The sequence below is a fragment of the Chenopodium album genome, chromosome 21 (assembly GCF_948465745.1).
Source record: "Chenopodium album chromosome 21, dcCheAlbu1.1, whole genome shotgun sequence".
In the NCBI taxonomy this organism is placed as follows: Eukaryota; Viridiplantae; Streptophyta; class Magnoliopsida; order Caryophyllales; family Amaranthaceae; genus Chenopodium; species Chenopodium album.
In genome coordinates this window covers 27,833,024-27,847,326 of record NC_137854.1, presented here as the reverse complement: position 1 = coordinate 27,847,326, position 14,303 = coordinate 27,833,024, and the positions used below count along the sequence as shown (strand labels likewise).

The following is a 14,303-nucleotide window of genomic DNA, read 5'->3' as shown; positions in this document are numbered from 1 at the left end:
TCGGCCCCACCCATTAATCACCTCTAGGTCAAATCAGTTGTCCATTAATATCAAGCGGTCTTCAGGTTAGATTATGGGTTTATATGTCTCAAATTATCCAAATACAAGTCAAGTTCAGATTAGTGTCGGTTCTCTTTTCAATTCACTTTCAAATTTCATTCACCATTTGTTGTATGATGAGAATCTTCCATATTAGTTTTGAATTTTATTAATTTTCACGTAATTTATTCTCTTTTAGGGCCTGTTCCGATTTATTGGATCGAGCTGAATTGAATTGAATAAAGGTTAAATGAATAGTTTATTAGAGAAGGGAATTAGGAACTGAACTGATAGGAGCTGAACTAAATTGAAATTAAGATGAATTGAACAGGCCTTAAGTTTTTCTTTTATTCTTTTTTTTTTGTTGTTCAACAATCTTCAATAATATTGTATATTTCAATAGCTAATTAAATGAACAATTTGAGTAAAAATTTCTAATTTATTTTTATATTGATAATTATAATTTATTAAAAAAAATTATTGTTTGATTTTTTTCCTAATTTGTTGAAGATGATCATTTTTAAGTTTTTTCTTCTTTCTAGAAAATTAGCAAATCAATCCAATTAAGCTATTTTTCTTGTTTACTATCGATTTAAACTACGGACAAGCATAAACAAAATAAAGCTTCTCTATCAACCAACATTATAATTCAATTAATCCACTATCCAAACAAATACTTCCTCCGTTTTCTTTTAAATGCAACACACCCTTTAACGCTGTAATTAAGAAATGTGGGGTTTACATGATATAATAAACTTTAAAATAGGATGAGTAATTGTTAGGAGTGTAATTTAGTGGGCCATGTGCTTTAAAAAAGGGATATAGTATAGTTTTTCCCTAAGGTAACTTTCCTTTTATAGTGTTGCAAGTATTGTGACATTTCCTTTTTATGGAAGTGTTGCAAGTAAAAGAAAACGGAGGAAGTATATTTCTACATGCCCATTTAGTTAGAAATGGACAAAATTAAATTTCATGTGTCGGGTCCTTTTGGAGTTTTGGGCGCACAGGGCCTATTTGTTTGGCTTATAAGTAGGAGGGTAATTTGGAATTTGGTGGTACATTTTTTTCTCTCTTAATGGTACAATTGTATATTTTTGTGTACAATTATGCATGTATAATGTACCATTAGAGCGTAAGTTGTTTGAATAATACATTTTGTGTACTACTCCAAATTATGCATGTAGTAGTACATTTTCAACCCTCATGTTCCCATTATTTACAACGATACCATCCTATATGATGCATTGCTTTTAGGCCCTATGCGATAGGAGTTCTCCGTGTCTAACCTATGCAAGTTGTACCCATTTAAGCCAAATGAACAAATTTTACAAATAGTGTACCTCGCTCTTCAATTTATTTATTTATTTTTATTTTAAGGATAAGGAGAAGGATCTTAATTTCAACCCCCACTTTTTTTTTTTTGGTCCGATATTTAGGGATCAGACACTTTGACAGTGAGGAAAGAAAGATAAGGGATCCACACCAAAGTGTCACTAGTAGGAGTTAAGCCTCCAACCTTAAGTTCAAAGGTATAATATTTCCCATTAAACCAAGCTTAGATTGGTGGTTGTACCTTATTACAACCGGTATCCGGTTGTATGGTGTGTGAACTAATAATGATAAGTATAACCGGTTGTATAGCGCATGAACTAGCTCTACCGTCTATGCTAGACATAGACCACAAAAAGTCACCAAACTGATTTAACAGTCCACACTCCAAAGTACTTCCTGACAACATATAATACTACAAAACTACGAAAAACATTGCAACAACAGCAATAGCGACTGTGGTAGTAGTAGATAGATTTTGAAAGCTGTGTATTCACAACATTGTGTTAAGTGATGAGAGAGAAAGGAGACATCAAAGACAGTGACAGACAAATGCAAACTTTAAAAACAAAATAATTCCATTTTTTAAAAACTATAAATAATTACAGTAAATTAAATGTAGTATCTTACTTCGTATTTTTTAAAGAAAAAAAATTAAATCTAATATGGGAAGTAACGAAATTTACTTAGAAAAAAAGATTCCTGCTTTACTAATTACTACACCTCTCCGAAATTAGAGGGAGGATTTACAGTTAAACAAATTAAAACCCAAATTTATCATCATTTCATTTTTTTTTTTGACCCAAAAAGAATTCAATCTTTATTAACTTTGAGCGCCAATTAAAAAACCAAACCCTAGAGAGAGAAAGTTAACCAAATTTAGAGAGAGAAATTAAACAGGTAGTAGTAATAGCTTAGCTTAGCTTAGCTAGTAGTACTTGTTGTTCAATCATCACCACTTCTCTTCCTCTTCATAAATTTTAATTATTACAATCTTTTATAAAATTAATTAAAGATTTTATTACTTTATAGATCTACTTACATACCCATTACTTCACCACAATCTCACTTTCTCAATGTTCTTCCATTATTAGAAAGAGAGGATTTTTTGGGATACATACAGATTTGAGTGTCAAAAAGTCATAAATTCAAAAAAAAGTGGGGACCCTTTTAATTTTTTGGTATTTGATTGAGATGGGTATTCTTTAAATTGCATGTAAATGTGAATTTCTTTTCTGGGTATTTGAATTTTTTTTTGTGAAGGTTGTGTTTGAAATGCAGATTTAATTGGTTTACTCATCAATTTGAAGGCAAAAATAGAGGGCAATGTCTGGAAGCAGTAGGTTGTATGATCCAAGCAAGCTGCATTTGAAGAGGGAGTTGACGCAAATTCGAAAGGCGGCACGAGTATTGCGTGATCCTGGTACAACATCCTCTTGGAAATCCCCTTTAAGTTCATCTAGATCTGTGGCCCCATCATTTTTCAATGTTAGTAATGATAATAATAATCTTCACTTTCTTTATCATAATACTAATGGAAATGGTAATAATCATGAACATTTGACTGCTAGAAATGATGACAATGTTGTTGTGAGTCCACATTTTAAGCAAAGGGTTGAGGGTAATAATGATAATGATGGGGTTGAGAGGGAGATGGATAAAGCGAAGGCGAAAGAGAAGGATAGGAGGATTTTTTTGTATAATTGGAGGAGTAATAGGTCGTTGAGTGAGAAGAGTTTAGGTAGGTTTGATTTGGAAGGGGGTGTTGGTGGTAATGTTAGGAAGAATGATGATGATAATAATGAGTATGTCAATGATGGATCTTCGGTTCGTGGGAGTGTTGTTAGTGATAGTGTTGGTGATAGTTTGAGTGATGCTCGAAATGCTGGTGGTGATTCTAAGAGTGATACTTGTATAGGGGATCATAATCGTAGGGGTGGTCGACACCAACGGAATTATTCTACCACATTTAGATGCAGGGACACGAGGCTTGCTTCGATGGCTTCACCTACGAGGGTTAGGAGGGCTGTTGGTAAGAAGAAATCTAGGAAAGGTGCTTCTTCTGTTGTTTTAAGGCAACAATTGCAAAAACAGAAGCAGAAGAGACCACTTGGTGTTGGTGAAAAGAACTCGAAATGGGCATTGAATGGTGGCCCTTCGACTCGTTTGGTTTTGAATCAGGATGATTCTGTTAACCTAATTGATCAATCTGATGGCACAGAAGATTATTGTGCCTCTGATGAATTGCGTCAAGTATCAGGTGAATCCCCTTTGCTTTCGAGGCTTAAGAAGAAGCATAGGCTTTTGCGAGGTAGTCGAAGGGATGACTCCTCATATACGCTGAGCACTCCTGCCTTGTCAACGAGCTCTTTTAACAGATTTATGCTGGCGAATTGCAGGAACCCTAGTACTGTGGGATCCTGGGATGGAACTACGACTTCTTTCAATGACGTAGATGATAACGAAGAGGATCATATAGATTTGCCAGGTCGGCAGGGATGTGGAATTCCATGTTATTGGTCAAAGAAGACACCCAAACATAAGGGAGATTGTAGAAGTTGCTATTCTCCTTCTATTTCTGATACTTTGAGGAGAAAAGGTGGTAAATTACTCTGTGGTAGCCAAAAAGATAATCATAAACAACCTGGATCTTTATCGCGGTCAAAGAAACAGAAGATCCATTCGCAGATGGCCAAAGGTCATCTTCCCTTGCTCAGTAATAGCTGTGATGGTGGAGGAGAATCATCTTTTGGAACAGTTAATAGTGATGATGAACTGTCTACAAATTTTGGAGAGCTCAATTTGGAAGGTTTGAGCCGGCTGGATGGGAGGAGGTGGTCGGCCAGCTATAGGAGTCAAGATGGTTCGGACTTCATTGCTGCCAGTGGGGAAGGCGAAGAGGAAAGCTCATCAGAAAATATTAGGAGCTTAAGTCAGAGATATCGGCCGATCTTTTTCGATGAATTGATTGGGCAAAATATTGTAGTCCAGTCCCTTATGAATTCTATATCAAAGGGAAGAGTTGCCCCTGTTTATCTTTTCCAAGGTCCTCGTGGAACAGGAAAAACATCATCTGCAAAAATTTTTGCAGCTGCATTGAACTGTTTGGCCACTGAGGGAACAAAACCCTGTGGAATCTGTAGGGATTGTTCTGATTTTATCTCTGGCCGGAGTAAGGATTTAGTGGAGGTTGATGGCTCAAATAAAAAGGCAGTTGACCGAGTGCGACATCTTTTGAAAAGCTTGTTGGCTGCACCCTCATCAGCTTCCCAACGGTACAAAATTTTGTTAATTGATGAATGCCACATGCTCCCATCTAAAACTTGGTCAGCATTTTTGAAGTTTCTTGAAGACCCACTGCCTCGAGTTGTATTCATATTTGTTACTACTGATCTTGAAAATCTGCCACGCACTGTGCTGTCACGATGTCAGAAGTATCTCTTCAACAAAATTAAAGATGGTGATATTGTTAGTAGACTAAGAAATATAGCAGCTGAAGAGAATCTCGAGGTTGATTCTGATGCCTTGGATTTGATTGCTTTAAACGCTGATGGCTCACTTCGAGATGCAGAAACTATGCTAGACCAGTTGAGTTTGCTTGGGAAACGAATTACCACTGCTCTTGTAAATGAACTTGTAAGTTTACTGTCTTGCATTCCTTGCTGGTTTGTCTGCATTATGCTGCTCTTGTAAATGAACTTGTAAGTTTACTGTCTTGCATTCCTTGCTGGTTTGTCTGCATTATGCTTTTAAACTATACATCTAATAGCTAGGGTACTTGAGGTGCTTATCAATATGACCATATATCAGACCAGAATCAAGGCATGAGGGTTCTTTTGAATTTAAGTTTGTTTTTTACATTATCAATTGCATTTGTGCATGCTTGCAACTTTATATTGCAAATTTAAACAGAGGATATTTCGCTGCTTATGCTATTACATGCGGAGACGCATAGTTAAGCCGTAGCTCATTTTTACTAACCTACTTGGGTTTCTCCGCCACATTGGTTGAGTCTGAATTTTCTAAGCTGAAAAGCAACAAATTCTTTTGTATCCAAGCTACACAACTTCAAAATTTTTTTGGCAATACAGATACTTTGGAGTGCATTATATATTTCAGTAATTACAAGTACATTTTCCTGTATGACTTCATTCTTCACTGTGTGGCTCAGTAACGTACTTGTAACCCTGACACTTTATATAATTCTGGTAATGTCATAATGATTTTCCCTTTTGTTTTCTATTTTTATGTGTACCATTTATTATTGGAACTGGCATGCAAGGAAAAACAATGTTGTATTATTATGATCAATTGGCCCTTTTTAAATGATGGTACCATATCTATGTTTGAATTTCATATTCATTTTTTATGCATGATGCATGCCTAATTCAGACTCCTCTGATATTGGCAGCCTTACCTAATTAAGACTGTTTTCAGAACTCTGATGCATTCATAAATTGAGAGCTCAAATGTATAATTCATCTAATCTTGTATAAATTTGTAGTTAGTTGGTGACCCCCTTATATTCTTATGGTGGAATATTGAACTCAACATTTTGTGAATGTGTAATTGTATCCTGCCTCTCTCACTCTCTCTTTTCTTTTTAAATCTTTACTCGCATATATATAAACTACGAGCTCATTTGTATTTGTGTGCTGATGTAGTTTTAAAAAAATTATTTCATATTCCAAGCAGCTTCAGTCCACTCCAATTATTACGTCACTAAAGCTATTTTTAGAATATTAATTGAAGAAATTTTTGTTGACATTTCATGCTACAGGTGGGAGTTATTTCAGATGACAAACTACTGGAACTCTTGGAGTTGGCTATGTCATCCAATACTGCAGAGACAGTAAAAAGAGCTAGAGAGTTGATGGATTCTGGAATTGATCCATTAGTGTTGATGTCTCAACTGGCCAGTCTTATAATGGACATCATTGCTGGGTCTTACCAACTCGCAGATGCCAAGTGTAGTAACTCCTCGTTAAGTGGCCGAAGTTGTAAGTGCTGACTACCTAGCTCTTAAATCCTTGTATTTCTTATTTTATAAACATTTGTCATTATTGTTTGATGTTTTGGGTGATTCTCTTGCATATAGAACTTTTGTTGTATATCCATATCTTTTCTTGGTGGCAACTGACAAGTCTTCGATGTTCTTTCAAGATGGCAAGGATTATGTGCCATCTGTTTTTGAAGTTGTTTCAATTACTTTTATTTTTTATCATCTGAGATTCCGAAATATGAGAAAACACTAATGCTATGATCCCTTTGTTAATAGTCATATTAGCTTAAATAAAGTAATAACAGAATGTCAGAATTTCTCACTGTAATGAGCTTGTCAAATTTTATGCATGCATCTGCTTATCATCCAAATATAAGAGATCCCAACATGTTAGTGAAAATAATTTTTTTCATTTTGCTATTTTTACATCAAGATTAATAGTTTAATGATTGCATCAATTTCTGCTGTTCTGTCAGAAAATATGAGAAGATATATTCTTATCTCTATCCTTCTGGACTAATTAAGTGATTACCAGCTCTCATCTTGGGTACAAATTGCCTTGAAGTTCTAAAATATAAGGCTTTCCTTTAATTAGGTTTTCGATGTTCCGTTCCTGATAATTGTCAAGTGTGTAAACTTTCAGCTTTGAATAATTAAATATGAAAGTAATAGCTCTGTCACAGTCACTAATATTGGTTTTTGCCGATTTGGATTTTTTTTGCAGTGTCAGAATCAGAGCTGGAGAAATTAAAACATGCATTGAAGCTTCTTTCTGAATCTGAAAAACAGCTGAGAGTTTCCAGCGAACGCTCCACGTGGTTTACTGCCACTTTATTACAACTTGGCTCTGTTACATCACCTGAATTTACTCTGTCAGGAAGTAGCAAGAAGCAAAGCTCAAAAACCACGGATGAGGATCCATCTACTGCTTCTAGAGATGCTTCTGGACGAAAGCATAATTCTGATTCCCTGTATATGACCCGAAGATCAGCTTCTCCTCCGTTATTTTCTGGTGAGGGTAATCGAAAATCAGGTTATCCAGAGGGTTCCTACTTGCTTACTGGTGGTGGAAGTTCGAATTCCAAAGCAACACACAAGCGCTCTGTAAATAGTATGGATAGCACTGCTTCACATGGAGATTTCATCGGTGGAAGTATGATTGTAGGGCAAGCAAATATGGATGGCCTTGATGACCTATGGCTACAGTGTATTGAGAGGTGTCATTCCAAGACTCTGAGACAGCTTCTTCATTGTCATGGAAGGCTACTATCAATAGCTGAAGTTGAAGGTATGCACGTGACTTCTATCTATTATTTTAATTGTTTCCATATTTAATACTACGTAGTTAAATTACTTATATATAGAGACATTTCAAATTATTATTATTATTTTTATATGCTGGCTTTCAACATTTTATAATGGTCTTAAATTGACTAGCTTGTATATGGAGATCTAATGATGGTTAGAAGAATTAAAAATCTACTTGTAATAAACACAACTGATGTACTTTGTGATGTATAGATGGGGTGCTGACTATGTCTAATTTTTTATGTATGCAAAAAGAACAGTATAGATGGGATGCTGAATATGTATAGATGGGAATTTTAAAAACAGAACTGAATTAGTGATTCAGTGCATAGGTTTACACCTAATCCTTTGTTTTTGGTCTTAGCAAAGTATTACAGTAAAGTTTGAAAGTAAAAATTTAACTGTGAACTAAATTAGCAACTAGTATATGTTTACACGCAGGAATGTCACTAGATTATTAGAAAGTGACTGAACTCCTAATCTTTTATTTTTACGAAAGAAAATCTAAAAGTGGATAGTTAATTGCTCGAATTAATTTTCACCTAATAGAACTTAAGATGGGGTTTGTTTTGTGTATCATGGGACTTAAAAGCCTATGAGAAATAACTGGATCTATAGACCTTCTTTGCCTAGTCAAAAGAAATAGCAAGAAAAAGGTTTACAGAAAACATGGTTTGTGCAACGCTATGACAGATATCAAGAGAAACTAACTTGAAGCATTCCATCGACTTAGTTGCTCGGTAAGGTATGGCATCATTGAAAAATGCTGGTGACAGGTGTGGAAGAACTAGCAGGTGTTATAATTATATGCCTGAAATTCAATGATTGAGCTAAATGGTGGGTAGGGATTATATATCAAATATGGTTTTATCCATTAGCATTGCCGCACTTAGTAGGTAACCCCAATTTTTCCCATGTATTAAACTTGAATTTTTTGTGCGTGGAATCAAATTACTCTTAGGGCATGCTTGGATTGGGGGTAAAACATTAAGGGGGTAATAAAAGTCAAACTTGAAAAAACAAAAGTAATTAGAGGTGTTGTTGTAGGAGACATGGTGCTTACAAATGAAATAAACTAGTTGTGCCATGAGGAAAAGAGAAAGATGGAGGAATTATTACTCTCATAATGAGGGTAATAGTTACCCACCCTCCCCCTAGTGTAACTATTACCCCCAAAATGAGGGTATTGATTCCTCTTTCTTCACCTCACACCATACCATCACTACATAATCTTCTTACAATCACACCATCACTATCTCCTTCTTCTCTATTTTCACATTCATTTTGCTTAGTTTGACTTTTATTACCCCCATAATACATTACCCCCAATCCAAGCATGCCCTTAAGAAGATTCTGTTGCTACAGGATTCAATGAAAGTTTGTGAACATTGAATACTAGTTTTAAGCAGTAATGGAGAACAGTAACAATAATGTCCAAATTTAACTCCCTATGTATTAATTTCCACGTTTGATGAGTGAACACAAACTTGAAGTTAATTTCCTATGACAAGAGGTTCTGCTTGTAGGTGTTCTCATTGTGTACATTGCATTCCGGGACAAAGTTATCAAGTCCAGAGCTGAGCGGTTTCTTATTAGCATCACTAACTCCATTGAGATGGTTCTGGAACGAAGTATCGAGGTCAGAATGATCCTGTTACCTGAGGGTGAATTGTATCTAGGTAGTACAGAGACGGTTGGCTCACTAGAATTCTCAGGACAGAAGCAGATTAAATCAGGTGCAGGTGTCAATATGAAGGAGGGAGAAGGATTTCCTAGTTTAAATGGAGGGTCAAATTCATCTTTGTTGTTGGAGGAAAGGTCATCAAGCATTTTGGACCAACCGAATGAAAACAACACTAATGTAAGGAGGCAAGAGGTCCCTATGCAGAGGATAGAATCCATTATCCGCGAACAAAGGCTGGAGTCTGCTTGGTTGCAGGCTGCTGAGAGAAGTACACCTCGTTCAATGAGTCGTCTACGACCTGAGAAAAATCAGGTTTTGCCTCAAGAAGGGATTATTAATGAGTTACCAGTGAATTCCAAGGATTTGACCTCCAACCATTGGGATGATGAACTCAATCATGAGATCAAGGCTTTGAAAATTACTGACAGAAAAGCCCAGCAGAAGGATCAGGATGGTAAAAGAATTGACCATCATCCTATATCTCCAAGCTTGTTGCATCAGAGTGGTTATGCTGCCAATCTTAGCAAGGATTATCCGTGAGTTATCTTTCCTTCCTCTATTTTATTTGCATCCTGTCTTTCATCATTCTTCGCTTGTTTGATCAAATAATGTTTAAATTTAGAAATACTAACATCACTAGTAAAAGTAGAATGTATGATCGAACTCTAGTCATGAACTACTACAAAATAATTGCTGATTATTTAGCTCTTTTTATAATTTTTCTTTATGTAAATCTCGGTAGTTGTAGCTGTTGGAATTTGGGAATATGGATGCTACGATTTGAAACACATGAATCTTTTAGCGTTAATATAGAGTTCCATATGCTTATAGACTTGAGACAAATACACTCTTTGCATGCTAACAAATACTCCTGGGTTGTTACAGGGGATATGAATCAGGGCCGGGAACTGCTGGCTGCAATATGCTTTTTTGTTGGAACACCAGACATCCAAGAAAGGGAAAGGTAAGTTGAACTATCGGAATTCATTTTTCTTTTTGGCTGGATTTGCTGGAATACTGAATCATTTCTTTCTTCTCTTTGGAGTATTATTACATTCTCAAATATTTGAGTCATGCATTGCTTTTACCATCTTAATAGGGTAACCAAGGGAATCCTGTTCAACCACGCAAAGGTGCACGATTCTTATGTTTTGGTGAATGTAAGAAGTCTAGACAGACCAGAGCAGAAAGATAAATTACTGTGCCGAACTTATTTTTTCTGTACTTATATATTTTTTTTTTAGTTTTCTTTTATTGTTTAGGCCATTCTTAAGCGAGAGGGGTGGGTCTTTTTTAGTCACAAGAGGTAGTTCTTTGATTCTTAAACTATGCTTATTGTGCCTGGGGGAAGGGTGACTGTTCACTCGCTGTAATAAAGCAATGAGGTGAAAAGTGTAAAAGTTCAAGTGTTTTTTTTTTTTAATCCTCTTCGTTTAAACTGACATACGAGTCTTCTACTGCTCTTTCGTTATGCACAGTTACGCTTGAAAATGTCTAAGAAATCGGGGAAACACCTAAATTGCTCTAGAAGCTCAAAGAAGTTGAAGGGAGAAACAAGTTTATGCATCTAATGAACCATCATAACAACGCAAAGGGCTTCATTTTAAGTAGTTAAATCAGTCGGTTTGTACTATCTAATTGTACAATCTTAGGATCTGGTTATAGGCATACTGAATAAGAGTATGACCAGTAATACTAGTTGATACAAGTGCTCTAATGCGACTAAAGTTCAAGGCATATTTAGTTTGAAATACAAATGAAAGAGTAAACACATGTAAGTTGGGACATGCCAAAGTGTGTCTAAAATTGAGTCTTTTTCATAAATCCTAAATAGTAGATTCTAATATTAGATCCATTAAAAAAAGAAAAAGGAAAAAAAAAAAATAGCCTACTTGAATATAGAAATTTCCATGAAATTGACTTGAAAAAAAAAAACCATTTAATTCTAAATTATGGGCTTATGTTTAGACTTAACAATCCTGACCCGACCAACAACCCGAAAATTTATCCAAAATCATTGACTAGAAAATAACTGAACCCGAATCAACCCGAACACGGCTCAAAATGGACTTGACTTGAATATGACTCGATGCCCGAAATGATTCGACCCGCATGACATGACCCAAAAGTGACCTGAAACCTGAAGTTGACCCGACCCGAAGTGACCCAAATTGATGGACCCAAAGTTGACCTAACCGAAGTGACCCGACCCAAAATGACATGACTCGAAATGACACGACCCGAATTGACTCGATAGGTACTTAAATTTTATTTTTTTAAAAGAAATTACTTTAGTTTCTAATTATTATTCTAGTGTATAAGTTACTCTAATTATTGAAATGAGAGGGAATTTTCCCGCAAAATTTGCAAATTGCAGCCATTTAAAGTTCGTATTTTGCAAATTGCAGCCCAAAAATTCGTATAAATTGTAAATTGCAGCCCGATTCAACTTTTTCATCGATCTACATGTCAAAAAATCTTCGGTTAAGGTTTTAGGGATTATTTTAGTTCTTAGGGGCCCGAATTGAGCTCGGAATTATAAAAAAAATAACATAAGTGTCTCATTTTTACAGTTTCCCACAAATCGATACATTTTTGTTACGCAAAACGAGGCACTTGCATTATTTTTTTGCTAATTTCGAGCTCAATTCGGGACCTAAGGGCTAAAATGGCCCCTAAAACCTTGATCGAAGATTTTTCGACTTGCAAACCGATGAAAAAGTTTAATCAGGCTGCAATTTACAATGTATACGAACTTTTAGGTTGCAATTTGCAATATTTTTTTAAATGGCTGCAATTTGCAAAATACGAAATTTAAATGGCTGCAATTTGCAAAATACCTCCTTCCTCATGGTTAAAGCATCAATAAAAATTATATGAACCTTAATAAAATTCTTTTTCAATATTCAAAACATAATTAAACAATTAGTTTGATTATTAAACATGCTCTCTATCATGCCATGAATAAACATGTGGTTCATAAATAATATTCCAAACTATAATTTCCATTCAATAACTCATCACAAATAAATCATGCTTCTCAATTTCATCACTAATAACATCCAAATCACAAATTTCCAATTCAAACTTAGCATGATACTATTTTTAATTAATCAAACACCTTTAGCATGCTACTACATCAATATAACTATGCTAAGTACGCGAACGTACCTTGAATACGATCTTAAAATCGCCACGACTAGTAAAAATTGCTTACTTCGAAGTCTCCTACACATTAAAATTATAATAGAGCATTAAAATCCACTCTAAACAAATTTCCAGCAATATATACTATTTTAAAACCCCTCATATATTAATTAGAATAAGTTGAAATTATATTTAAAACACCATAATTAAGTCCCACTTAATGGGTAATTTAAATTTCCTTCAAAAACATAATATTAAGGGTTCTACATAAAATTCCAGCACTTTATTTCTAATTAAAACTTGCTGTAATTTGGTCTTAAAGCACTTTAATTGAAGATCTAAACATTAATACATCATATACTTTCATAATTTCATAATTTAAATCAAGAACCTAGGGTGTCAAAAATTGAGGCTTTTAAAATTAAAACCAAAGCTGGAAATTAATTAGCATAATTACAACAATCAAACATCAAAATTAAATCCCAAATCCCAAAACTCATAATTTATAATTAGATCTAAGCATAGATTAAATTAAAATAAGAAAGCTAAGGGTTCGTTTGGCATTGCTGTGGTTTTCTGTTTTTTGGTTTTTTATTTTTTGAAAGTATATTATATATGCCACATAATGAATTAAAAATTATTTAGACTTATTAAAATTATGATAACTTTGAAATCTGACAACAAAAAAGTGGAAACACCTTTTTCTTGTTTCCTGTTTTTGGTTTTTAGTTTTAAAAAAAACAGAAAATTGAAAACTAAAAATGATACCAAACAAGCCCTAAGTTTTTTATTTTTTTATTTTTTTTTATTTTTTATTTTTTTTATATGGTTCGAAAAAAGGGAAAAAGGGGAGGAGGAAACGGCAGCCACCACCGGCTGCCGGCGGCTTGCGCTGCTGGCAGCGGCGGCCACCAGCTGCTGGTGGCTGGCAGCGGTGGTGAGGGGAAGAGCAGCCGAAAAAAAATAAGGGGAAGGGGTAAAAGAAAAAGAAAGAAAAATAAGGAGGAGAGAGAGAGAAGTTTACCTTGGGTTTTCTCCACTCTGGGCAAAGTTTGATTTGCCTTATAAGTAGGATATTTATACCCCTTCTCTACTAACCCTCTTCCCTAAACTTTCCTCTTTTAGGTTTTCTTAATTCCTTTCCTAATAAAACTTGTTAAAATTAAACTTTCCTAAAATAAAACCCCAACTTTTAAATAAAATAATTAAATAAACTTTCCTTTTATAATAATATTAATTAAAATACTTTAATTAAAATAATTACAATTATTTAAATACTTTATAAAATACATACTTTAAATAAAATACATATAAAAATACGGGGTATTACAGTCTACCCCCCTTAAAAATAGTTTCGTCCCGAAACTTGGGGAACGAAATTCAAACCTTTTTTCTTATTATGTTTAATATTGCTGTACTTTTTGTCACTCCTTTGCTGTTTTGTGTCTCTTTGAGAGCATAAATACTCAAAATACTTGTTTAAATTCGTGCAAAGAGCAAAAAAATAATTGAAATCTTAACCCATTCAAAAGTGGAAACCTTGAAAAAAAAGGTCAACATCCTTGGGGAATAGTGATATGAGTCTTAAGTCCATGAAATTTACTGTAAAATTGGCCAAAATTTGTCAAGTGTTGTCTTGCTGTACATGTGGCTATTTGAATTTGAGTTTCAGTTTCATTTAATTTGAGTTTCAATTTCATTTGGTTTTAATTTTTTTTGGATAGAATTTTGGTTTCAATTTTTTAGTCATAATTATTTGGGATGACGCTTTAATTACGGGATATGGATTATTGG

The 14,303-nt window shown here is 34.6% G+C and overlaps 1 protein-coding gene across 1 annotated transcript; it reads left to right on the top strand.

Moving 5' to 3' along the window:
* The first annotated feature begins 2,241 nt into the window (after nt 1–2,241).
* LOC145601178 (protein STICHEL-like) lies at nt 2,242–10,788 on the top strand. Its single transcript, XM_081657130.1, has 6 exons — nt 2,242–5,004; nt 6,149–6,368; nt 7,095–7,658; nt 9,205–9,898; nt 10,248–10,326; nt 10,462–10,788. The coding sequence occupies exons 1-6, from the start codon at nt 2,695–2,697 to the stop codon at nt 10,555–10,557; spliced, it is 3,963 nt and encodes a 1,320-aa protein (XP_081513256.1). The 5' UTR covers nt 2,242–2,694; the 3' UTR covers nt 10,558–10,788.
* The last annotated feature ends 3,515 nt before the right edge of the window (nt 10,789–14,303 follow it).